At 54.0% G+C, this 25,311-nt stretch overlaps 3 protein-coding genes across 5 annotated transcripts in view; 2 read left to right on the top strand and 1 right to left on the bottom strand.

Annotated features, from left to right (window-relative positions):
* The window catches only part of TOP2A (DNA topoisomerase II alpha), a 28,452-nt gene extending 21,026 nt beyond the window's left edge, over window positions 1-7,426 (top strand). Inside the window, exons 30-35 of the mRNA XM_075561793.1 lie at window positions 3,276-3,425; window positions 3,698-3,821; window positions 3,931-3,974; window positions 4,701-4,838; window positions 5,265-5,443; window positions 6,661-7,426. Coding sequence (XP_075417908.1) covers window positions 3,276-3,425; window positions 3,698-3,821; window positions 3,931-3,974; window positions 4,701-4,838; window positions 5,265-5,443; window positions 6,661-6,786 — 761 coding nt within the window. The 3' untranslated portion in view covers window positions 6,787-7,426. The remainder of the gene's footprint in view (window positions 1-3,275; window positions 3,426-3,697; window positions 3,822-3,930; window positions 3,975-4,700; window positions 4,839-5,264; window positions 5,444-6,660) is intronic.
* Window positions 7,427-10,590: 3,164 nt separating this feature from the next.
* GJD3 (gap junction protein delta 3) lies at window positions 10,591-13,202 on the top strand. The gene is made up of 2 exons (XM_075561792.1): window positions 10,591-10,772; window positions 11,376-13,202. Exon 2 carries the CDS (start codon window positions 11,380-11,382, stop codon window positions 12,187-12,189), a length of 810 nt encoding a protein of 269 aa, XP_075417907.1. The 5' UTR covers window positions 10,591-10,772; window positions 11,376-11,379; the 3' UTR covers window positions 12,190-13,202.
* A 2,252-nt stretch (window positions 13,203-15,454) lies between these two features.
* The window catches only part of RARA (retinoic acid receptor alpha), a 43,281-nt gene continuing 33,424 nt past the window's right edge, over window positions 15,455-25,311 (bottom strand). For all 3 annotated transcript variants that reach the window (XM_075561789.1, XM_075561788.1, XM_075561791.1), the window contains 7 exons: window positions 22,311-22,459; window positions 21,079-21,220; window positions 19,061-19,221; window positions 18,710-18,886; window positions 17,911-18,115; window positions 16,873-17,031; window positions 15,455-16,190 (listed from right to left, as the gene is read on the bottom strand). In XM_075561789.1, the coding sequence (XP_075417904.1) occupies window positions 15,973-16,190; window positions 16,873-17,031; window positions 17,911-18,115; window positions 18,710-18,886; window positions 19,061-19,221; window positions 21,079-21,220; window positions 22,311-22,459 (1,211 nt within the window). In that variant the 3' untranslated portion in view covers window positions 15,455-15,972. The remainder of the gene's footprint in view (window positions 16,191-16,872; window positions 17,032-17,910; window positions 18,116-18,709; window positions 18,887-19,060; window positions 19,222-21,078; window positions 21,221-22,310; window positions 22,460-25,311) is intronic.

Here is a 25,311-nt window from a genome sequence, read left to right as displayed (position 1 = left end):
ATTGGTTCACCATGAGTCTGAATCATCTCAATAACAGTGAGTTGAGTTTTGAGCATGTAACTAATATATTTATAAAATAAGTACTTATTTTATTTGAAAGTCCTGGTGATCACTTCCAAAAAATCAGCCATAGACAGACAACCCCATGGGGTGCAGCTCTACTCTGGCACACGGGGGCGGGAGGAGGGGGCGGTTGCCCAGGAGTTGGGAAAGACTCAATGGCAACTGATACTTATTTTTTAACATCTTTATTAAAATATATGATAAGCTTAATAAAACTATGACATTTGTGTGCTATAATAAAATATAAGTGTATTTACAATTTTTGAGCATTTCTCTCACCTTAGAAGGAAACCCTATTCTGAACATTTCACATAATGGAATCATTCAATATGTGGTCTCTTTGGGCTATTTGCTTAATATTTAGCTTAATATTTTCAAAACTGATCAATGTGGTGTAATGTGTACTAGAACTTCATTCTGTTTAATTGCCTGATGATAGTCCATTGTTCACATTTTATTTATCCACTGATCAGGTACGCATTTGGATTATTTCCATTTTTTGGCTATTAGAATATTACTATGATCATTTGTGTACAATTTTAACCATCTTATTGGAGCCTCATACAACTCTTGTAATCCATCCATCCATCCATTGTGTCAAGCACATTTGTACATTTCTTGCCATCATCATTCTCAAAACATTTGCTTTCTATTTGAGCCCTTGGGATCAGCTCCTCATTTTTTTCCCTTCCTCCCTGCCCCCTCCCTCACAAACCCTTGATAATTTATAGATTATTATTTTGTCATGTCTTACACTGTCTGACTTTCTCCCTTCACCCACTTTACTGTTATCCGTCCCCCAGGGAGGGGGTTATATGTAGATTTCTTGTATCAAGTTTCATACAGTTTTTGTGGTGAAATTAGATGCCTCAACTGACATTCAGGTCGGCTTATACTTAAGTTTATATGGTACATTCTTACCAACAATATACGGGGGGGGGTGGTCCAGTCACCACATCCTTTTCAACACTTCCCTGCCGTTTGGGTTGTGGCCATCCTAGTGGGTGTGAAGTAACAATCCATTGTGGTAATGGCACAATGTGCTCAGCTGCTACCTGAAAAGGTAGAGGTTTGAATCACCTAGCCACTCCACAAGGGGAAACATCGTAGCAGTCTGCTCCTATCAGAGCTGAAGTCTTATCCTTTGGAGTCACTGCGCATCAGAATCTACTTGACAGACATCATACTAGCCAAGGATATTGAATGTTTTTTGTGTATCTGTTTATTGGCCATTTGTATGTCTTTGGAGAAAAATCTATTCATGTCCTTTGCCCAGTTTTCAACTGGTTTGTTTCTCTTTATTATAAAGTACTTTGTATATTATGGATACATGGTCCCTAATCAGATATGTAATTTATAAATATGTTTCCTCTTTCTGTGGGTTGTCTTTTCACATTAGTGATAGGTCCATGACAATGTAAGTCTCTAATCTTGATGAAGTCCAGTGTGTCCATTTTCCCTTGTGCTTGGGGGTTACACGTAAGTAAGCATTGCCTAGTCCAGGACCACAGAGATTGACTCTCATATTTTTTCTGAAATTTTTTTATGGTTTTAGCATGTGCATTTAGGTCTGGTTATGTTAGTGTAATAGTTAATGTGTATCAGACATGAGCCTGTGGGTATCCTGCCGTCCTGGTGCTGTTGGTTGAAAAGACTGTTCATTGAATTGTCTTGGCACCCTTGTCAAACCCATTGACCATGAATGTTAAGCTTTATTTTCTCTTCTATTGAACTGTCTATCCTCAAGTATTCACACTTCTCATGGAAAATAGGTGCTTATTTCTGTGGTGGATACAAAGTGGAAAAGACAAATAGGAAAATCTTAGTATTAAAAGGTAGAAGTCATAAAAATATCTTGTGTATGCCATGCTCTTGTCTTCATAATAGCACACACATATATGCCTTTCAACAGAGCCAGCAGTCCTTCAACATATAGATCAACTGATCTTTTATGTGCTTTGAGCACCTACCTGCTTTCCCATTAGAGTACGAAATATTTTAAAGGCCTAAAGAAATGGCAGTGAATGGCACTTAACCCCCAACAAGTTTATCTAGAAAATAAAAGTGAACAGTATATATGAAGGGGTTTCAAAAAGTTCCTAGAAAAATAAAATAGAAAGATAATGGGATTTAAACAGGTGTCAATTTGGGGCCATATAAGGTCTGAAGACTTTAAAAAAGGTGAAACTTGAGGTAAAGAATTAAAGATTGGATAAGAATTAGGTATTCTGGATTGGGAAAAGGAAAATGAGTATAAAATGTACCTGGGATAATGAGAAATCTCTTTTAATAGAATAAGAGGCTTTATTTTCACAAGTAATAGTAATTAGGTAGTTAAATTGGGTTATGTAAATTTAAATCACCAGTTTGTTGGGGGTCAGTGAGTGAAATGAAGTTTGGTTAGAGAATATGAAATAGCGGTACCTTGTAACAAGAAAATTTGTAACAAGAATATGAAGAAAGGACTTTATCAGACTAATAAGGAGACTACCTTTGTTAGAGGGCCAACATGAAGGAAATAAAGAGCCAAAGATGGTAAGATAAACACATGAGGAAAAGAATTAGCAAAATTTTACAAGTTAAAATTTCCCTACCAACATTAAATCCCCATCGTGTTTAATCCTAGTCACTCTTTGCTTTCAACTATTTCCTTTGCTTTGACTGCAGCAATACCTTCAGTTGATCTCACTACATCTATTCTCGCCTCTTTCCAATTTCCTCACTGCAACCAGAGGATACTTTTAAAATGCAAATTTGCTCATACTGGTTCTCTGCTAAAACAAAAAAATTGACCAGTCTTACTGATTCATGCAATTCTTCCCCCAATCTGCTTTCTAGGCATAATTGTCTTGCCATTTCCTAAACGGTCACTCACAGGGCCTTTACACATGTTATTCCCTAGACTGGAACATTTCATTACCCACTGCTCTTCAATTAATTAATTTCTATTCCATCATCATATCAGCTCACACATCTTTCTTGAGGAATATATACTGTGTGTGTTACATAAATGCATTGTTTTTGTTTTGTTTTTTAATTAAGATGACCAAGCTATAGATTCCACAGGGGAAGAGGGGTGTGGTGTATGTTTCTCTTCACCATGGTATTGCCAGTGTTAGCACAGTGCTCAGTAATTACTTGAAAGGTGGATGGATGATAGATGGGAAAAAGTGAATCTAAAAACCATGTGTCATTAATACCTATCTCCCAAGGTACCAAGACAAAGAAACAAACTACCTTGCCATTTAAACCAATTAAAAAAGGGAAGAAGAGAAATCCCTGGTCTGATTCAGAGTCAGATATGAGCGGTGACGACAGTAACTTTGATGTCCCTCCACGAGAAAGAGAGCCCCGGAAAGCAAGTAAGGAAACGAGTGGACATTCTAGTTATGCTGTAGAGTTTTTGTGCTGATGCACAAGGGAGCACTTAATCCTAGAAATTACTCTGGCTAGAGCAGTCATTGTATTAAAACTGCGGAAGACTAAAGTATGTTTTAGGAGGTTAAGCGGAAGCCTAAATTCTCATGAAATGTTATATCAGTCTGTGTAGATTACTTTCTTTGATCCTCGATCTGTGTAGATTACTTTCTTTGATCTTTTGTGTGTGTGTGTGTGTGTATGTATGTTTTAACAGCAAGATCCAAATTCACAATGGATTTGGATTCAGATGAAGATTTCTCAGATTTTGATGAAACTCAAGATGACGATTTTAACCCATCAGATGCTGCTAGTCCACCTAAGGCCAAAACATCCCCAAAGTAAGCATATAATCTAATAAGGGTTTTATAATAGTGAATATGTTCTTTATTGTCTTGACACTTAAAATAGACAGTAAATAACAAAAGGAATGTTATCTTGCTATTCTAGACATGCTAACAAAGGACTGAAGACACAGAAAAGTGCCAAATCAGGTATGCACTCAAGTACCACTCGTAGAATGCTTTGCTGAGACTCAGAACTAACTGGGTTCTGATCCTGGCTGCATTATTAATTGTGTGACCTTTCTGGGGCTTTCATTCCTCCCCCCCCCAATGCTTAAAATAGGAATGTAATATGAACTGCCCTCAACCTCCACCCCATTGACATCTAAACCACTGCCACCAAGTTAGTTCTGACTCAACCCTTAATAGAGTCTCTGAGGCAATAAATGTTTGCGGAGCAGATAACTTCATCCTTCTTCTGTATCAGGTATCAAACTGGTGGCCCCTGAGGGAATTTTGTGTACGGTATTGCCTCGATCTCCCCTACGCGCTATTTTCTTCATAACATTTTTTTCCTGTTTTCATTTTATTTTAGAGTATCATGGGCCACAAAAAATTACCTTGGGGGCTGCATGCGGCCCCTGGGCCACCAGTTTGACACCCCTGTTCTATATGATACAGACCATTAGATGTGAAATTTTTGTAAACCACATAGTACACTATCAACATGAACATTTAAAAATTCAAACCTTTGGTTTTTAGTAATTTAGGTTAAAATGTTTAGTATTTCCCAAGTACTCCCTTTGAAAATAAATGTAGCCTCAAATTACAGGAGCATGTCTTAAATATTCAAGAAAAATCATACTTGTCCTTAACAAGGATCCCAGTGGATTTTCATGTTTTGTTCATATGTGCTATTTTTCTTATCATGTGAAGTAATGGACCTTGATGTTGAAGATGCTATGGATAATGTAGCACTTTCTTCAAATACTCCTGCTGATTTACCAGCTGACACTGAGGTTGTAAACCCCGTTGCTAAACAGAATGTGACTATGAAGAAAGCAACAACAAAAAGTAAGCCTTCATGTTTGAAATAGACTAAGATTAGGATCAACTAACTAGCTGCTGCAAACCATTTCCACTTTTTTATTCCCCAAATTTATTATGTTATTGAAGTGAACCTTTACAAATGGAACTAATTCATGTTATATAATTATCAAAATTGGTACTCAAAAAATTTTAATCTGCATGTTTCCCCTTTTTTGCATATTTCTTTAAATGCCAACATTATCAATAGTGCACATGAAAGATGGAATATAAAAGAAGTTTGTGAGATGTTTAATATAAAACATGCATCTGTTGGGAGAAAATGATTGCTTAAGAATACTTTGAGTCTGTGCTGTATTTTTTGGCTGTATTAGATGATCTTTTCACATGTTGAATACAAACCATGAATGAGTTGGTAGGAACGTTCACCGTGAGATGCCACTTCTACCACAGGCACCAACAAAAGGGCTGCCCCAAAAGGAACCAAAAAGGGTCCTGGTTTGAATTCTGACGAATCTCCAAAACAACCTGCTCCTGCCAAATCCAAAAATCCTCGCAAAAGAAAGCCATCTACTTCTGATGACTCTGATTCTAATTTTGAGAAAATTATCTCTAAAGCAGTGACAAACAAGGTAAGTATTTGTCCTAATCAGTCCTTTTGCTACAGGTATTTTGAAACATCTAACCAAGCTTTGCTCTTAGTAAGTTGGCAACATTTTTAAAAAGAAAATTTAAATCTATGACCCATTAATTTTTTAGTCTATGAGGGGGTACCCCAAAATATACAACAATTTTTTTTTACATAGCAACCTTATCACCTTCAAGGTGCTCTCCATTAATTTAATACATTTGTCAACTCTGTAATTCCATGCTTGGAAAAACTTTTCAAACTCATCTGTTTGGATGGCTGACAGAGCACCTCCCTCATTTTTTCTTCACCTCTTCTGCATCATCAAATCACTGTCCTTTCATGTCCCTTCTCATTCGTGGAAACCCAAGAGTCACAAGAAGCAAGGTTAGGTGAGTTAAGAAGGGTGGGGCCAGAGAGGCATACTGGGTATTTTTTGTCGTTTTGTTTTTGCCCAAAACTGGCACACTGAGCTGTCTGCGTTAGCAGGTGCATTGTTGTGGCAAAACCAGTCCCTCGACTATGGCCTTTTTTTGTTACACAATCTTTTCAGAACCTCTAAGTAGAAAACTTAATTAACAGTCTGACCTGGTAGAACAAACTTCAAATGCAACTACAAAGTCGACATTTCGTCCATTCAGGAAGTTGATTGATGTCCAGACAGAGGTTTGCCATCAGTCGACATTTTTCACCTCTTTTGTACCGAGAAAACCACTCATTCACTTGAGTTTTTCCCGTAGAGCTATGTCCTTGTAACCTTGGTTCAACATCACAACAGTTTCTGCGGCTTTTTTCCCAGCAGGAAACAACATCTCACAGCCACACGCTGTTCTCTTAAACAGGCCATCACAAAAAGACTAAGTTCAAACAAAACTGCTTTAATGAGAAAATTCACTGTGACCAGAGAACCTTCCCAGGCAATGCCACTGGGTGCACTGACTCAGAGTGAGCTGCTCAGTGTGCCTAGTGTAGGAAGAGGTATACTATGAAAGCTCCGCCTAGCGGGGCTTTTTTTCTGGGTTTTCCTTTTGGTACCCCCTCATGTATACTTTAGTTATCACAAAATTAAATGTGCCATTTATTTAATCAATTGGGAAAAGCTGCCTTAGATTTAGGTTTTCTTTGGAAGGTGAAAAGTTCCCTAAATTGTACTGTATGTTTCACGTTGAAATTGTGCTGTCAGGTTTACATGGTACCACATCCCTGGTCTTTTCTTTCTAGAAATTCAAAGGTGATGACTTCCAGCTGGAGCTAGACTCAGCTGTGGCTCCGCGGGCAAAATCTGGACGGGCCAAGAAACCTATAAAATACCTTGAAGAGTCTGATGAAGATGATGATCTGTTTTAAAATGTGAGGTGAATGTTTTAAATAATGGTCTTACTGAGCCAGGATTGGTTTTAAAGTTATCCAAAGCTCTTATTTTCATCCCTTCGTATGAGAGAGACTTTTAATCCAAACCATCAAAGTGAAGTGAGTAGAGAGCCCAAGTACCCTCTTAACATTTTATAATACTGTTGACAATTCACTGGCAGTTTTTCCTCTGCATTGTCTGTGCTTTTAGTCTGTTTTCTTTTGTCTTTAAAATCTAATTTTTAAGTTCTGACTCTAGAGATACTATGTGGTCACTTCAGCCTAGTGTAGTTCAGTTACTATCTACCAATATCAGAGGATTAAAAAAGTCTGGTTCTGCCTTATAACGTCAACACCACACAGGAGGATTAGGGAAGTTAGACCTGTTACCTGCCCGTCTCAACTCAGCTTCTCCTCTGCCTCTGCGCCAGCTTCCCAAGGAACTCCTTTCTAGGGAGCGCTGGATTGCAAAGCCTATGGGGTCTTACATGTTACATCAAGTCGTGTCCGTGGTAAGCCATTACATCCATGTTGTGAAACCTATTTCAACTTATGAACTTTTCAAGACCTTTCTGCATGATGTGTGTAACCAGTTGTGTTATCAATGTTTTTGTAAATATTTACTATGTTTTTCTGTTTAGTTTCTAACAATTTTGTACTTAAATAAAATACAAACATTGAAGTCCTGTTGTTTATTTTCCTGTACTGCAAACCTTCCCTGCTATATATAGTTGTGTTCACTTCTTTTTAAGAACCGTTTAGCTATACTCTGGTGGGTGGGCTTGATAGTCCAAGGTCATGAGAACGAAACCGCCCGATCCCAGCACCATCCTAACAATCGTAGTGATAGGCTCCTGTCTCAGTCTGTGTCGCTGAGGGTGTTCCTCTCTCACTGACCTTCTTGTCAAGTATGATGTCCTTCTCCACAGACTCGTCTCTTTGATAGCATGCCCAAAGTAAAGGAGCTCTGGAGTCTCTGCTAATGTTTTTCTGGCAGTCCATGGGACAGTCTGTATTCTTTGCCAACACCACTATTCCAGTGAACTTTTCTCTGGTCTTATATTCATGGTCCAGCTTCACATGCATATTAAGTGATGGAAAAGACGATTGCTTGGGGTCAGGAGAACACTGGTCCTCAAAGTGACATCTTTGCTTTTTAACTCTTGGAAAAGGTGTTTTTCAGATTTGCCCAAATGTGATAAATCTGTTGATTTCTTGACTGCTGCTTCCATAGGAATTCAAGTCAAATGAAATCCTTGACAACTTCAATATTTTCTGTTTATCAGGATTTGAGGAGGATTTTTGTTTTATGTTGAGGCACTATTCATATTGAAGGTATGAGGCAGGCAACAGGTATCTTTTTGTGTCTAGCTTTTTTCAATTAGAATGTTTTTGGAATGCATCCATGCGGCATATGTCAGCAGTTCCTTATTTTTTTATCAGTGACTATTATTCCACTGCATGGATTTTTCCATTCACCTGTTGATGGACACTTGGGTTGCTTCCAGTTCTGGCCTATTGTGTAGAAAACTGCTGTTCATAAAACTTTTATATGAACTTTGTTTCCCATTTTTCTCCAGCAAAGAGAAAAATGTTAAATTGTATTTTGAACGCTAGAGGAAACTGCTAAACCATTTTTCAAAGCAGTAGAGTATTTCCAGGAGTCAGATCTGTGGAGGTGGTTTTCATAAGACCAGATCTTCACTGACTCATGTGGCTGCAACCCAGCCTGATGACCAGTAGTACTTACTAGGAGTTGATATCCCACTGGTGGCAGTTCAGTTTGCTTTTGAGATATTCTTTGAAGTCCCATCCATGGATGACCTCGTTTTCAGTCCCCAAAGCAGTTGTAAAGATTAAGAAATTTTGGCGGAGTATGACAATTTTAAAGGGGAAAGACAAAAATGTAGTTGTGCCTTGATTTGTCCCTAGTGTTAGCATACTTGGTACGAACGTGAATGTGCGTCTTCCAGTGATTAGCAGAGGGAAGAACCAAGCAGGAGGGGCCTCTGCCCAAGCCCCAGGCTTCAAGTGTGTGTGCCCAACAGCTCTGCACAGAGTCAGTGACACTCTGGTATTATCTGAGGACAGGCCCCAGAGATTGTAGAGTCTCCTGTGTCTGGCCACAACTGGCATCAGGGGCTGGGGACAGCAAAGGGTGCCCGTGAGCCCTCAACCCCTCACCTTTTCCAGCCCACCACCTCCCTCTTTCCAGTTCCATAGCCAGACAGGAGCTTGATGAGGTTTTTCCAGACTGGAGCGGTGGCCTGACCCAGCAGGGGCCAGGGGAGGGGGACAGTTGGGAGATGTGTGTTCCTGAAACCCCATAGTTGGGGGCAGGGAACAGCTTCACTGAGAGCAGGGGAAGGTTGGGGCAAAGAGCAGTGCCTCCACCCCACATCGTGTGGGGCCCCAGCACGTGCTCTTTTGTTTGGATTCCGTCCAGGCTAGTGTCTCCCCACCCAAACGCCCCCAAGGGAACCCTGCACACCCAGGCAGGGTTTAACCTATTTTTCCAGGCTGTGCTAGGCTGCTGAGCCAGTGGAGACAACAGGACACAATTCCCACCCCTTCCTGAAACAGGTCAGCAGGTCCATGCCATCCCCCACCCGCCCCTCCCCATACACTCTGGTTGAGAGGTAGGCCTGTCACTGAAGAGGCAAGGTCTGGCACCCTTTTTCTCAAGAGGGCCAGGAACCAGCCCAGCTAGGCGTAAGGCAGGGACACTGCTGACTGGCTATGTCAGTGACTTGGGCCCTGAGTCTCCATCTCCCTGGCTCAGATTATTAAATGAACTGTTATGTGCAGCGGACTCAGCTTAAGTGAGGGAGAAAAACTACAGGTTTAGGCCTAGATGGGTGACAGGACAAGCAAACACCCCAACTTCAGTGTACCCTGGCTGCTCAAATTGCCATTGTCACCACAAACAGCTCCCACCACCTAGAACGGTGGGGGGGGGGGACCCAGTTAACTTCTCTCCAGTTATTTCTCACATTGTGAATTAACATACATTAAAATGCATTGGGAAGTTAATAGGAAATAGGAAGAAAACAAAAGCCGTCATTTAGCCACCAAAGCCACCCATTCTTGCTACCATAATCCTTTTTTCCATATGGAATCTTCCTGGGCAAGGGTTTTTTCTCTGGGCCATGCATGGTTGGTTGAGAAGGCCATCAGCCACCACTGGTTTGCCTTGACTCCTCACCTGACGGTTGGCAAGCAGTCCAAGTCCATTCAGCAGAGCCTCAAAACAAAGCCTCTGCTTCTGGAAGGCTGTAAGGGCCCCAGACCCTATGGAGTGATTCTACTCTTAACATACGAGGGTGTCATGAGTCAAAGCCAACTCAATGGCAATGGATTTAGAATTTCAAACAGGGCCTCCATAGCATTGACCTTGAGCTGGATGGAAACCTGAGGATCAGCTGATCCAGCCTTCTGCATTAGCAAAGAGTGTCTGGCCCAGAAGAGCTAAGAGACTGGCCCAAGATTAAGTCCGTGGCAGAGCTGGAACCAGGACCTATTAGATGCTGCTGCATTTTAAAACCGCATTTTCCCCAACACCAGCCCCAAAGCTCCCTGCAGCCCTGAGGACCACCCCGTGGAGAAGGCATCTCAACTTGGGGGTGCCTGTTGGGAAAGGCCTTTCCTGACCCCCCTGATTCTCTCAGAGTGTGGCTCTGGTTAGCCCACCCTCCACTCTGAGATGGGTGGGGCTAGGGAAGGGCTGTTAGGTAGGTGAGGGATGGATGGGGAGGGTTGGCCAGCAAGGGGTGTGGTCTTTTATCAGTACCCAAAGGTGGAGCCAGTCAGCTGGGTCGCCCTGCGCCTTTAAGAGAAGGGAGCGTGTTAGCCCCTGTCTGCTATCCTGTCCTGTTATCCCAGCCACATGAGAAAAGGAAAATGAAAGCGGGACCAGGAGAAACAAGTTGAAACCATCTCCTGAGTTCCGGCGCTCAACTCTGACACCCAGCCGCAGCCACCGGGTGAGTCCAGTTGGGTGATGGGTAGAAGACAGTAGGCCGTGAGGGGACCTAGGTAGGGGAGCGACTGCAGGGGGGCCGGGGACTCCAGGGGAAAGAGGGCTGGATAGCTGGGTGATCTGGGACCAAGAGTCCTTAGAAGCCTCTAGAACACTTGTGTCAGACCCCCACTCCTGAAAGGCAGCCACTGCAGTAAAAAGGGCAAGGGACGGGGTGGGTGGAGAAATGTGGGCGTCCGTGGGGTTGCTGGAGCCCAGCTCTCCCAGGGGCCTGAAGGAAGGGTGTCCCGGGTTGGAAGCAGCCTTGAGCACCTAACGGTTCTCGCTGGGAGCTGGCATCCCCCGAGTACAAGCCAGGCCTCCATCTGCCAATGAGGCTGCTTCCTAACCTCCGGGCTCCAGAGATGGGCACCCACGGCCCCCAGGAAGAATGGAAGCCCAATTTCAAAACCACCCCTGTACTCCTGCCCCTCTGCGCCCACACACACAGCCTGCGGAGTCCAGGCCTCGGCGGGGAGGCTTCCCTGCGGTGGTGGACTCCAGCCCGGGATGACTGAGCGGGGAATTCCCTGCCCGGCCCTGGCCCTGACTCCCGGCCCTTCCCCAGCGCCATGGGCGAGTGGGCGTTCCTGGGCTCGCTGCTGGACGCCGTGCAGCTGCAGTCGCCGCTCGTGGGCCGCCTGTGGCTGGTGGTCATGCTCATCTTCCGCATCCTGGTGCTGGCCACGGTGGGCGGCGCGGTGTTCGAGGACGAGCAGGAGGAGTTCGTGTGCAACACGCTGCAGCCCGGCTGCCGCCAGACGTGCTACGACCGCGCCTTCCCCATCTCCCACTACCGCTTCTGGCTCTTCCACATCCTGCTGCTCTCGGCGCCCCCCGTGCTGTTCGTCGTCTACTCCATGCACCGCGCCGGCAAGGAGGCGGGGGCCGCGGGGGCCGCGAGGCCGGGCGCCCGCCGCGCGCGCCGCTGCTACCTGCTGAGCGTGGCGCTGCGCCTGCTGGCCGAGCTGGCCTTCCTGGCCGGGCAGACGCTGCTCTACGGCTTCCGCGTGGCCGCGCACGTCACGTGCGCCGGCCCGCCCTGCCCGCACACCGTGGACTGCTTCGTGAGCCGGCCCACCGAGAAGACCGTCTTCGTGGTCTTCTACTTCGCCGTGGGGCTGCTCTCGGCGCTGCTCAGCGTGGCCGAGCTGGGCCACCTCCTCTGGAAGGGCCGCCCGCGCCGGGAGGCCGAGCGCGACAACCGCTGCAACCGCGCGCACGAGGAGGCGCAGAAGCCGCTGCTGCCGCCGCCGCCAGCCCTGCCCTCCCGGCGGCCCGACCCCGACGCCCCGCCCGCCTACGCGCACCCCGCGCCCGCCGGCGGCAGCGGCCGCAGCAAGGCGGCTCTGGCCACCGTCCGCCAGGACCTGGCCATCTAGCGGCGGGCGAGGCCCCGCCCTCGGAGCGGAAGCGCCACGGGACCGCCCGCAGCCCCCTCCCGAGCCGCGCGTGCGCGGGGACCTACCGAGCAGGAGACCGCCGCGGCGCGGGGTCCACGGGCCGCGGCCGCACCAACTCGCGCGCGCCCTGCGGCGGGGCGGGGCAGCGGTGACCCCAGGCCACTCCTTGGGGCGGTGGTCCAAGAGGAGGGCGGGGCCCTGACTGTCCGCCTTTGGGAGGCGCAGCCGTGCGCTGGACGTGTGATCTGCATCCACCGAGCTGTGCGCGCGCGCGCGGACAGCCTGCGAGCCAGGGCCACACAATGTCCCGGTGCTCGGTGTGCACACGTGTGCACTCGGCCGCTCCGTGCAAGTTATGCACACATTACACCCGTGTGCACGGTGTGCTACACCTCACAGCCTGCGAGCCAGGGCCACACAGGTGTATCCTGAGTTTAGAGGCGCACACGGGTGCCCATGGCCGCCCGGCGTGGGTTGTTGCGTATGGACACGCGTACAGCCGTGTGAACTGCGTGGGTGTCCCGGATCCCAGGGCAACAGTCTCTCCTTGCTGCCCAAACCAGCCCAGCTCTGCGAAGGCTTCTCAGGATAGGAGGCTCCCACGACACGACACGGGCTCCTGGCCCTGCCTTTCTCCAGCTACCGCCTTCGTGCTCAGGGCTCCCCCCTCCACCTCTCCAGGGGAGCCGTTCTCCAGACACCACCCACCACCCACTTGACAAACCTCCCGCACTGGCGCCTGCTGAGCACGTGAGCCCTTGCTCCGCCCAGCTTTCTCTGCCCTCCGCCCACGGCCTCTGGTCGCTCCACGCCTGGGCTCCCCGCAGCAGCCGGGCCCAAGTCTAAGAGCTGCTGCCTCAAACAGAAGGGCGCACAGTGCAGTCTGCCACCATCCACCACCTACCTGGTGTGTCCACCGCAAACCCCTAAGTCGCACCGCCTTGTCCTAAACTGCATTCTGGTCGTTAAAGAAATGCACACACACACACACACACACACACAAAGAAATGCACACAACTATCCGTTCAAATTGCCGGTGCTCTAGTTGAGAAACCGCCGGGAGCCCTTCGGACAGCCGGGAGCCGGTCCTCGGCAGCACCTCGGCAGGATGCCCGTCGCAGTGCAGTGCCTTAGGTGTTGGGCACGGTTGACAATTCTAAAGGCTCACCGAGGAAACACTGAGCAAACAATGTCTGGGAAACAGGCTCGTCGGTTACAGGGACTGCGGGTGGAATTGAGGACGGTGGGTGACAACCCTCTGGGGCTCCGCTTGGGGAGAGTTCAGGGGCATGTCGCCTCCTGCCTGCCAGACGGGGGACAGAGGAGAGGATGGCGGCCAAGACTAGGATTCCCCCAATAAAACTTCCCAGAAAGACAATGATGGCACTCCCGTAGAAAACCCACCCCAAACCTGACTCCTTTTCACATGTGAGTCATTAAAGGCTGGGTCATGGTTTTGTCATACAGTGGACATGCCCCCGACACCTCTGCTCTTCCCTTTCCTTGAGCTTGTGGTACAGAATGGCCTCCAGCCGTACTTAATTTAAACCCAAACATATTGATTAGAGAGAGGCCTGTGATGACACCATCCCGGCTGGCAGCCAGGTGTTGAAACAGACGATCCATGGCCACCCCCCACCCACCCCCAGTCTCTCCCTGCGCACAGTGACAGAGCAGGTGCACATTTGAGGGGACGCCTGCCGGCAGGTGACAATGAAAAACCATTCGATGCAGCGGCTCTCCTGCTGACATCCGGGTCCACTCGGGCAGCCAACAAGGACAGAGGCAGCTTGTGAGAGAGAGAGCGAGCCTGAGGGCAGTGCTGACAGGCCCCTCGCACCACAAGGGTACAAAGAAATGACTGGGGCCAGGCTAACCTCCCCCAACACAGCTTGCTTCCTGGGCTCCCCCTCAGATCCCAGGGCATAAGGCTCTCCTTCAAGGGATTCAGGGATCCAGCAAAGAATCCTGTGCTGTGAGGGGAGAGCCCAGAGCACTGGTCCCCGTTCTGCAGCTGATTCGTGCCTGACTGGAACCTCCCACTCCCGCCTCCGCCAGGAGCCACAGCCCACAGGGTGGCCTTCTGCCAGGGCAGTGCTAGGGGCAGGGTGCCAGTCAGTTGTTAGTCTGCCTGAGCCCCGACCCCTGATGCCCCTGCCCTCCTACCACAAAGTTCAAGCTGTAGTCACTCCCAAACAGACCTGCTCGGATTCCGGTCTCAGGCTTCCCAAGGGTCAAGCCCCCGGACAGTGGGAGGGCACCCCGCCCCAGCTGAGCCTGGGGTCCTCAGGCACAGGGCTGCCCCTCCTGACCCCTCCCAAGGGACCTCCAAAGATCCCAGGCCCGAGGGCAGCTTGGGGGTGGACTTGCCATTACGGGCCCCCACCCCAGACACCGAGAGAAGGGCGGAGGCAGCGAGGCTCTGAGGCGCAGGTAAAATAAATAGAACTTTATCCAGTAGATCTCAGCGCAAGTCCAACAGTAACAGGGAGGGGGACCCCCACCCCACAGCGAGGAGAGCCCGGCAGAGCCAGCTCCCCCAGCAGAGGAGTATGGGGCAGAGGGAGGGAAGGGACCCCCTGTAGGCCCGTCCTGCGGGGCAAGGAGGTAAGGGCAAGGGCGTGGGACTGGCAGGGGGCTGGTGCAGCAGGAAGATGGAGGAACAAGGGTTGTGTGCATATGCGTGCGTGTGCGCACGCGCGCGTGTGTGTGTGTGTGTGTGTGTGTGTGTGTGTGAGAGAGAGAGGGTGGGGGCAGAGTGCCTGTATGGGGTGCTGGTGGTTGAGGCTGGGGGCAGGGAGCTCAGACCCCTGACCGGCCCCTTCACAGTGGGGGCTGGGAGCTTAGTGATGTGGGCATCAGTGGGGACGCAGCTCTGCTCAAGGAGACAGGAGGACAGGGACACCGTGTAGTCTGAGGCCTGCTCTGCCCCTCCCTGCTGCCTTTCACACTGCAGAGGTGCTGGGGCCTGGAGCCCTCTCTTTCCAGGGGCTTCTGAAACACCCAGTGGTGAAACGGAGGGGCTGGCCACTGCCCCAGCAAGGGAGGGGGGAAGGCAGGTCTTGGAAAGTTTGTACTTCACAGTTTTAAAGAGAAAACTGAGGAGAAAAAGCAAGGGGAGTGAAGGGGTGCAGGGAGCCGTGGAGGGGGAAAAACCTCTCCCTCCTTCAGGACCCATCCCCCTCCAGCACTGGATCTGGCTCCACACGCCCCCCCCCAACACACAGCACAAATTCCTTCAGTATAAATGTGCTTAAAATGAAAATTCTTATTAAAAAATTCAAAACAAAAAAATTAAAATAAAAACAAAACCAGCGAGAATTAATACCTGGGGGGTTGGTATGGCAGGGTATATACAGGGGAAGCTCCCACCCCTGGCCCGCCCCCTCTGTCACCAACCAAGGCAGGGGGACAGGGTCCGACGGGGGAGCAATGGCTTGTGAGCTCTGAGGATGGGGAGCCAGGTCCCGGCATTTGCTGGTGAAGAAGATGTGGCAAGGTGGGCAGAGGGGCATCTTGAACACAAGGCCCCCAGGTGCCCCATCCCGAGGCTGCTCACTCAGTTCACCGTCTCGCCCCCGTCAGCCCAGGCAGGAGTGCTTAGTCCACGCAGCCCCGGGCCACTTCCGAGTCGCAGCCTCCTCCAGCCCGGCCCCAGGGAAGGTCCTGGTTCTGCCCGGGGGCACAGTGGAGGCAGGGCTGACGGGGGTCCACTTGGTCGGTAGAAAGGCAGAATAAAGCCAGGGCCCAGGGCACGGGCGGTCACGGGGAATGGGTGGCCGGGCTGCTTCTGTTGGAGCTTGGGCTGAGGCTGGGGCTGCAGCTGCCCGGCGGAGGGGCCAAGCTGCTCCCGTCCCGTACCCTGCCCCCCTGCTGTCCGCTCAGAGTGTCCAGGCCCTCGGAGTTCTCCAGCATTTCCTGGATGAGCGGCGGCATGGAGCCCGGGATCTCCATCTTCAGCGTGATCACCCGCTCAGCCCCTGGGGGATTGGTGGGGGACCGAAGTCAGCGGGAGAGCCCTTGGCCCCCAGCCCAGGGGGTGCAGCACCAGGCAGTTCTGGCTGGAAGTGACGGATCACATCTACCGGGCGCTGGCCTTGGGGCTCCACCCTGTGACGTGAGCCCCCTCCACAAGCCCCCAAGTACCAGGACCAAGGGATCACAACGTTGAGCTTCAACTCCGACGAGTCTCGAGGTAACTCGGCTGCTCAAGGACAGCACCAGGCCCTCCCCCGACGGGCCGGCCGGCACCAAGCCAGGCAGGCGCAAGTCTTGGCCACACAGTGGCGTCCCTTAAGACCTTGGCCTCGGCCCCCAAGAGGGATTTCGGAAAGCTCATGGGAAAACAGAATGCGAAGACACTGGGTTCTCCCCATGAAGGCTTTCCAGCCCCTCACTTTGGGAACACTGGCCCTCCTGAGCGGGGTGCAGAATCAGACCCTGAGGCACAAGCAACGGTTACTGGTTCAGGTTTGGGCAGCCTTCCGCTAGGTAAGGAGAGTGTGCACTAGGCCAGGGGCTGGGGCACTGTTCCTGGGCAGACAGGGACACTGGAGCAGGGCTGGGACATGGCCCTGAGCATGGACAGGGACCCTGGACTTGCATCCCTGGGGTCTGGCCCTGGGTGGACACATGGGATCGCCCCAGGCAGAGCAGCCTCACCCTTGGCGCTGATGCTTCGCAGGTCCGTGATCTTCATCAGCATCTTGGGGAACATGTGGGGCCGGCTGGGCCTCCGTTTTCGCACGTAGACCTTCAGTGCCTCCAGCAGTGGCTCCTGGAGCAGGTCCACTCGGTCCGGCTGCTCCAGGTCCTGCCGGTCTGCGGGAGCCAGAGGCCTTCTGAGCGTTTCCAGCCTCGGCCGCTAGGGGGTGAGCCCGCCCAAGCCAGACAGGCCCACCGGCAGGCCAGTCTCTTCCCTCACAAAGCAGTGGAGGCAGCTGTGTGCAGCGTGCACCCCCCCTACAGACACGGTCCAACTCCTGCCACTGAGTCCATTCGGACCCAGAGTGGCCCTCTAGGGCTAAGGAGAACGGTTCCCTAAGGCTTTCCCAAACCTGTAAATCTTCATGGGAGCAGATTGTCTTTCTCCCATGGAGCAGCCGGTGGCTTTGAACCCAACATTTACTGTCGGCTCGGGATGAGGGGTGCTTCAAGGCCTCCCTATCCACCCAGATGAGCAGGAGACCCCAGCACACGAGCAGCTCCATCCTCAAGCCCAGAGAAATGATGGCCAGGGATCCCCGCCCTACATCCTGGTGTAGCAGAACCCCACCATCACAACCAGCAACCAGCAGCCATCTACTGCACTGACAGACGGCCCCAGGTCGCACTGACAGACGGCCCCCGAAATTCGGCAGGTGAGGCCTATTCCTGCTCCTGGCTCGCAGCCACTGTGGCTGGGAAGTCACGCAGCCGGGCAGGCTTGAATCTGAGTGCCTGGCCTTCAGGGCCTCACTCGGAACCTCCGCAGGAGAAGCACTCCCTAGGGATAAGGGGCCAGCGTTCAGGTTCCCACTGCCACTCCTCCCCTGCTGTGTGGCCAGAGACAAGCCCGTGTGCCTGAGTCTCAATGTACCCCTCTGAGAGGTGCCTGACGGGACCGGGGTCCTGCCTTCCACATCTGATGATCCCTGAGCTTCTTTCTCCTGGGAGAGGTTCTAAGGCAGCGCCCTGGCCCCAGACTCAGATGCCACCCACCTCCACAGATGAGGCAAATGGCACTGAGCAGCCCGGTCTCAGCATCGTCCATCTCCAGGGGCAGCAGCTGGTTGGCGAAGGCGAACACCAGGTCAGTGAGGGGGCCGAAGCCAGCATTGTGCATCTGCGTCCGGTTCAGCGTCAGCCCGTCGGAGAAGGTCATCGTGTCCTGCTCGGGGGTGTACCGCGTGCAGATCCGCAGGATCTGGGTGCAGAGGGGCAACCGTTCAAGGCCTGGAAGCCCCTGGCATCTGCATTCCCCAGGGGCCCCTGTGGCACTGCCGTCCCATACAACTTTCTGCAGGGAAGGGAATGTCTGCACCATCCAATATGGCAGCCAACCGCCACATGTGGCCGCCAGCCAGTTGAAATATCACCACCACGCACTGAGAGTAGGCCACCGCTTAGCGCAATTTAATCCTAAGGAATTGTAATTTAAACTTAAACAGCCGTGTGGGGCTGGTGGAACCATGCGCACTCCACGCAGAGGTGCTGGGAGGAAACTTAGTTTCCAGGAGGCAAGGACCATGGTGGACTGTGGTTCCGGGCTCTGCACGCACCCCACAGGTGTCCAAATCAATGCACGCGCTGGAGCGGAGCCCTGCCTGCCACCCTGCACCTGGGGCATGGCGTGGGGGAAGCTGCCTGCAGACAGCACTCTGCCCCTCCCACCACGTAGGAGTGCCTGGGTGACCCTCGGGCATCGCAGGACCTTGATAAGGGCAGTCCCTGGAGGCGTGGGAGGCCATGCTACTAGGGCAAGGGGTGGTGTCCAGGCGGGCAGGGTGCAGACACTCACCAGGATGTCCAGGCAAGCACCCTTGAGGAGGGTGATCTGGTCAGCGATGGTGAGAGTGGTGAAGCCGGGCAGCTGCTTGGCGAACTCCACCGTCTTAATGATGCACTTGGTGGAGAGCTCACTGAACTTGTCCCAGAGGTCAATGTCCAGGGAGACACGCTGCTCGGAGCTGTTGTTCTAGGGGGAAGGGGGGAGGATGAGGGCCTTCTCCATCTCAGCCCCGTCCCCCAGCACTCCCTCTGCCGAACCCTCAGTTCCTGGGCAAGGAGCAGAGGCGGCTGGAGGCCACGGGCAGGGGTGCGGTGGGCAGGAGCTGGCGGCAGGAGGGAACCATGCAGGAGGGAGCCATACCGTAGTGTATTTGCCCAGCTGGCAGAGGGCAGGGAAGGTCTCCTGGTGCGCCTTCCGCACCTTCTCGATGAGCTCGCCCACTTCCGGCGTCAGCGTGTAGCTCTCCGAGCACTCGGGCTTGGGCACCTCCTTCTTCTTCTTGTTCCGGTCATTCCGAACCGCTGTGAGGGACAGAGGCCAGGCGGCTTGGCGGGAGGAGCCGGGTCCAGCCCTGGTCCCAGGGTCCTTCCCGGGAAACCTCCCACCCGACAACGAGCTGCTAGGAGGTCTCCAAGGTGGGTGCACCTTCCCCCCCACACACATCCGTGGGCACAGGCTAGCTCCCGCCAAAGCTTCACACCCTGCCTGAGGCCTGAAGCCCTCAGCGGTGCCGGCCACACGCTCCCAGGGCCTAGTGAGCCGCCTGGCACCCAGCCCCCCATCCTCCTGGCCCACACTCCAAGGGTGCATGCCTGAGGGCTGCCCCCCACAGCCCCCACCCCCTTTCTGCTTCCAGGAGGGACCTGCTCCACCTCCCTCCAGGCAGGCATCTCCCTGTGGGTCCCAGGCCTGGCTCTAAACTCCCCAGGCGGCTGCTGGTGGTGGGGCATGGGGCCCCCCAGGCCGAGGTGGGGGGGGTCAGATCTCTCTCGGCCCATTAGCTGGGGAGCTGACAAATCACCAGGGGCGCTGAGCCGCACACACCACTCGGCTTTAAAGAAGCGACGGGGTCGTTACCAGCCGATTATGGCAGACACACAATCACTCACTCGCAGGCCAGTGGTGGTGGCTGCTGACGCTGTGAGAGGAAGGCCGGGTGGGGGTGGGGGCCAGGAGGGGGCAGCGGGGGTGGGGGTGGGGGGCTGGCATAATTTGGAGATCACTCATGTCGATTCTGCAAATTCAATAAAGTGCAGGGGAGAGGAGGGAGAGGGGAGGGAGGGGGAGGGTGGGGGGATAATTTGGGAAGAGAAAATTGCAGCTGTGACAAGACGTTTATCATTCGGAAGCTTTAATTCTATTGAAATGGCAGCTGCTCAGCTCCGGGGCAGGAGCAGCCGGAGAGGGGAGGGAGGGGAATGGGGGTGGGGGGCTTGTGGCGGAGGGAGAGGGGTCCCCACCCTGGTCCTCCTGCTTTGAAAGCTATGAGCGGAAGGCAGTGGAGGAGGAGGAGGAGGAGGAGGAGCTGGCCCCTCAAGCCAAGGGTTCTAGACCTCCGGGGCTCAAGTTAGGGTCCCTCTGCTGTGGGGAGCCCTTGGTTCAGGACCTAAGGCCGACAGCCTCCTGGAATTGGGCAGGATGCTCTGGGGTCCCTCCACTACTGCCTGGGAGCCCACAGGCTCGGAGTTGGACCGGTTTCCTCACAATCCAGCCCTCCCCACAGAGGGCTAGGGGTCCCGCGGCCAGCTCCCTCCCCCACCCTCCATCCCCCCAGGCTCAGTTTCCAAGGTAACAGCCACGCAGACAAGGAGGCGTCTGTCAGCGTCATTTATCTCTGACATCATCAATCACCGGTCACCACGGCAACACTCATGATTCAACACAAGAGGGTCCCCCTGTCCAGCACGCCCCCCCTGCCACCGCCCCCCCCCCCCGCCCTCCTTCCTTCCCTCGACCTCAGCTGAGTCCAACTTGGAAAACCCCATTCCTCTGGGACTGGGGAGGTGCCAACCTCTCTTCCAACTCTGGGGCCCAACCAGACATTGTCCAACCAGACAATGGCTTTTGGATCACTGCGCCTGCATCCCCCCACCATGCACAAGTACCAACTCAGTCCCGGCCACCCCCTCACACACCCCTATCCCCGACTGAGAGTTCAAGCTCCTCCCCTAATACAAGGCAGGCTCAGAAGGGACTTGGGAACCCCTGGTGCCCCGCTCTGATGAGACACACACGTCAAGATTCACTCTTCTGTTGTCCCACGGCGGGACAAGGAGCCTGTAGGCCAGGGTGCGTGCACGTGCGCTCCCAAACAAGCGCCAGCCCCCTGCACCCCTGGCTGTGGGCATCCCCTCCGGTTCCCCTGCCCTGGCACTCACACTCCTTGGACATGCCCACTTCGAAGCACTTCTGCAGTCGGCAGTACTGGCAGCGGTTCCGGGTCACCTTGTTGACGATGCAGTTCTTGTCTCGGTGGCACGTGTACACCATGTTCTTCTGGATGCTGCGGCGGAAGAAGCCCTGGGGAAGAGCGACCAGAATGCGTCAGCCACTCCCAGGCGGGTGCAGAGCCCAGCCTCAGCCTGGGGTTAGGCAGGGTCAGGCCGGCCAATGCCCATCGCCAACCAGAGCAGGCTGGGGCGAGTGGATGGACTATAGGGACACTCCCCCCATGAGAACCCCAGGACCTGCCTCAAGGTCTCCCAGTGAATGGGGGACTTCCCCATCCCACACCCACATTCCTGGCCTCCTCCTGTGGAGCAGGGGGGAAGAGACTGCAGGGAAGCAGGGCAGAGACCTGGAACCTTCAGCCTGGGCTCCAAACCCAGGCAAGCAGCAAAGAGCCAAGGAAGGAGACAGGTGGGTCCTGGGGAGACGCTGACCCACACACGTGTGCACACTCGGCAGCCAGGCGGCGGGATACACAGCTAACCGGACAGACCAGTCAGAGGCAGACTGGGCGGGCCGGAGTTCCACACACAGTAAGTACCGAGACGGACCCAGGCCAAGCCTGAACCGCTCAGGAGGGCAAGCCACACACCAGCTGAAGCCTCACTCACACCTGAGAGCCAGACTAGGCAGCAGCATGGCCAGAAACACGTGGGGGCTCAGGCCCTGGGGAGAGGGGACGAAGTCAGCCAGGGGCTACTGGGGGGATGGACAGCCACCTTGGTGTCTGGGAGCCTAACATGTGGGGGTGGGGAAAACCCTGGGAAACCCACAGCCTGGGCACCTGAAGGGGAAGCCAGGGCACGGCGCCTGCCGCTGTCTTGCCAGGCTGCCATGGCAAGGTTTGGGCAGAGCCGCCCGCCGGGGGCAGGCCTCCTGGGTCCTCAGCCAAGAGCTAGGCAACAGCCAGCTCACCATGGCAACCTGGGCAGCGGTGGCAGCGGCAGCGGGCACACGCCTTGCCAGCTGGAGGATGGAGATGGGGAGCAGAGCTCAGATCGAGTGGAGGAGACCTCTGGCTGGGGCAGACCCCAGCTCGTCTCTGAGGGGGGCTGTCTCCTTCCTGGCACAGTGGCTTCAGAGGCTCCCCCCCACCCCCGCAAGATGTTACAGTGGGCATCTCTTGGGGATCGGCTGGCGCTGTCTTTCCCCGGGCACTCACCTTGCAGCCCTCACAGGCGCTGACCCCATAGTGGTAGCCCGAGGACTTGTCTTGACAGACAAAGCAAGGCTTGTAAATTCGAGGCAGAGGGGGCGGAGAAGGCGGGCTGGGCACGATGTCCTCAGAGCCGCTGCTCTGGGTCTCGATGGCTGGAGAGGAAGCAAGGGGGAGGCCGTAGTTAGAGGCCCGGTCACCAGGGCCCTAAGAGCCTCAGGCTCCTTCCCACCCCCCCCAGCCCCCCCATCCCAGGCAAGGCACTAGCTCCAGGCCAGGAACAAGGCAAGGCCTCAGGAGGAGTTCCCGGCCAGAACTCAGGATGCTGACGAAGCTTCCAGCACTGGCCTCTCTGGTCTACCCCCTCCAGGACTGCCTTCAAAATCAGAAAGCCCAGATTCCAGATCGGATCCACGCCACTGTACACCGTGGCCCTTGGGGCTGGGAGTCGGCCGGTCCTAAAGCCAGGGTGGACAACCAGCTGGTCTACCCCCTGAGGCCAAAGGAGCTCAGATGGAAGAGGGAGGGAGGGAGGAGGACCAGAGCTGGGGGCAGAGGAAACTGGGGTCAACAGGATATTCAGAGGCGGCCACTCCCCCACCCCTTGGCTTCCGCTGCTCCCCCCCCACTCCACCCCCTACTAGCAGCCACAACCCCTCCTCCACCCAAACAATCCCCTGGCCAGGGATTCAAGGCAGGCACTTCTAACAGGAGAGGCAAGGTCTGGCCTCTCAGAGCAGGAGACCCCCTGGAGACAGGGAAAGGAGTCCCCGTGGGTTTTGGCAGCCTGTCACTCTGGGTGCCCCGATCTGGAGGGAGGCAGCATGACAAAAGGGGTCTGTTCCCATCAATGCTCTGCCTGTCCCCTGTCAATACTACATCCGGTGACTCCCCCTTCGCCTGCTGCTCTTCAGCATCCAGAGGGCAGCCAGCAGGGTGACCCAGCCAGCAGGGGCAAATCCTCCCCTCCCCCTATTCGGGTTCCACGCTCCATGTCCCTCACCCATGCCGAATGAACTGGTGGGGCCAGCAGTGGGCTGTCTGTGCCCCAACCTTGGGCACCCGAGAGGGGAGTCCTGTGCCAGGTTTGAACTACAATCGAGACAATCCCAAATTCCCAAAGGGCTTACCCCGCCCCCCCCGGGAATCCCCCCTCCCTGGCAAAGTCTGTTTGTCCAGGACCAAGAGGCAGAGGTGGCCTCACTAAAGAGGATGACCCTTGCTGACTGGCACCCCTCCCCCCAGTTTACCTGGGCCCACCCCACCTCCTAGTATATGCATGTCTGGCATCCAAGGCACCCACAGCTCCTGGCCCAAGTCCCTTACAGCCATAGGAAATGTGGGCAAAGTCCAGGCAGAGGGTGGAGGGTCTGCTGCATGCTGCCACCCTACCCCATGCCCCTGTGGGGCACTCCTGGCCATTCATCGGGCCTGGTCCCCACTCCCTGGTGCTCCACACTGCTAGTGGGAGCTCCGGGGAGCCCCTTCCTATCCAAAGACCATCTTATAGCAAAGGGGTAGGCTATGTTCACATCCCTGCCAGTCCTTCTGCCCACCCGGGTCCTCCATTTGCCAGGCCAGAGCGGCAGATAAGCCCAACAGGGAGGCCTGAGAACAGCTGCTTGGGGTGGTGGGAGAGCGGGGAGCCTGGGTGAAGCCAGGGGGCAGAGGGGGGAGCCACAAAGGAGCTCTCTGTTGTCCTAACTTTTTCCAAGACGTAAAAGTGGTAACAATAGACAATCCCGACTGGTGGGGGTGGATCAAGGCCGGGGGTGGGGCCTGGCCTAGAAATCCTGGTCAGCATTCCACCCCGAAGAGGAGGCACTGACCCCAACCAGGGCCACCCGCCTTTGCCACGCTGCCATGCCCCCACCTCTGAAGCAGGCTGATGACTGAGAACTTGGAGGTCCTGAGGGGAAGAGGGGTGTGGGGCACACCAAGGACGGGATGAGGAGAACCAGGGAGGGATGGCACTGAGGGCAATTTGGAGCTAAGGCACAGACCTGGGGGTGTTTCTGGAGCTGAAAGAAATGTGCTAGATGACTTTTGGGGCGGGATGTAAGTGATGACCAGGTGGGGTAGGGATGACCAGGTGGGGGCTACTCCTCTGGCTGAGGGAGGTCGGCCTCACTTCAGTTCACCAGCCAACCAGTAGGCAGCCCCAAATTGTACAAAGGTCTCCACCCACTCTGCAGGCACCCCCCCCCAAGCCACCTGTCACCCAGGTAACCCAGCTTCCAGCTTTGGCGCTCCGCCCTTTGATCCCAGGGCCCCACAAGTCTCAGAGGTCCCAGGTGAAGGTATGGGAGGCCAGGAGGTGTACAGCGAAGGGGGAGGGTCTGCCACACCTGGCCCCTCCCCCACTCTGAGCAGCATCCCTCAAGTGGCTCACGCTTGCGGCCCTGCTGGCGGCAAGACGCAGTCTGGTTGGGGCGCCGCACCTTCTCCGCACAAAGTTCCAGGCCTGCGAGCGGAGGAGGGGAGGGGCGGGCGGCGGCAGCCCAGGAAGCAGGCGCCCCTCCCCCCGCGGCACGGCCCGGGGCTCGGCCTCCCCACGCCCCGGAGCCCGCGCAGGCTCGCCCAGGGCCGGGCCGGCTTCCTGGAGGAGATCGGCAGGAAATCAGCCCGGCCCCTGGCCAGCGCTCCCCTCCCAATCTAGCCGGTGCCCGCCACCGCAGGTCCCCTCGCAGCCCCTGGGGAAGGGTGGAGTGCAGGTCTGGGGAGGGGGGGAAGGGGGAGAGGGAGGAGTCGAGGGCGGGGTGGCCCTGGGTGGCCCTGGCGGTGGGAAGGCCCGGCGGCCTGGCCCGCAGCAGTGATAAGCATCTCTCCCCTCCCCCCACAGAGGGCATCCACGTGCTTCACATTCTTGGACGTCTGGGAGTAGGGTGGTGGCCTGAGCTGCAGGGTTGGTGGGGGGGCAGATGGAAGCCACATCGTGTGCCCCTCACCCTCCACTGCACAGAATGGGGGCTCTGGGGCAGGCAACAAGGTCCCAATGAAGTACGTT

This window comes from Tenrec ecaudatus, chromosome 10, assembly GCF_050624435.1.
Source record: "Tenrec ecaudatus isolate mTenEca1 chromosome 10, mTenEca1.hap1, whole genome shotgun sequence".
In the NCBI taxonomy this organism is placed as follows: Eukaryota; Metazoa; Chordata; class Mammalia; order Afrosoricida; family Tenrecidae; genus Tenrec; species Tenrec ecaudatus.
Note: the sequence above shows the minus strand (reverse complement) of the source record. Positions and strands in the feature narration are given on the sequence as shown.

Bases quoted from the DNA above. Each gene is read 5' to 3' on its own strand.
- GJD3 (XM_075561792.1), top strand. From the start codon at position 11,380: ATGGGCGAGTGGGCGTTCCTGGGCTCGCTGCTGGACGCCGTGCAGCTG.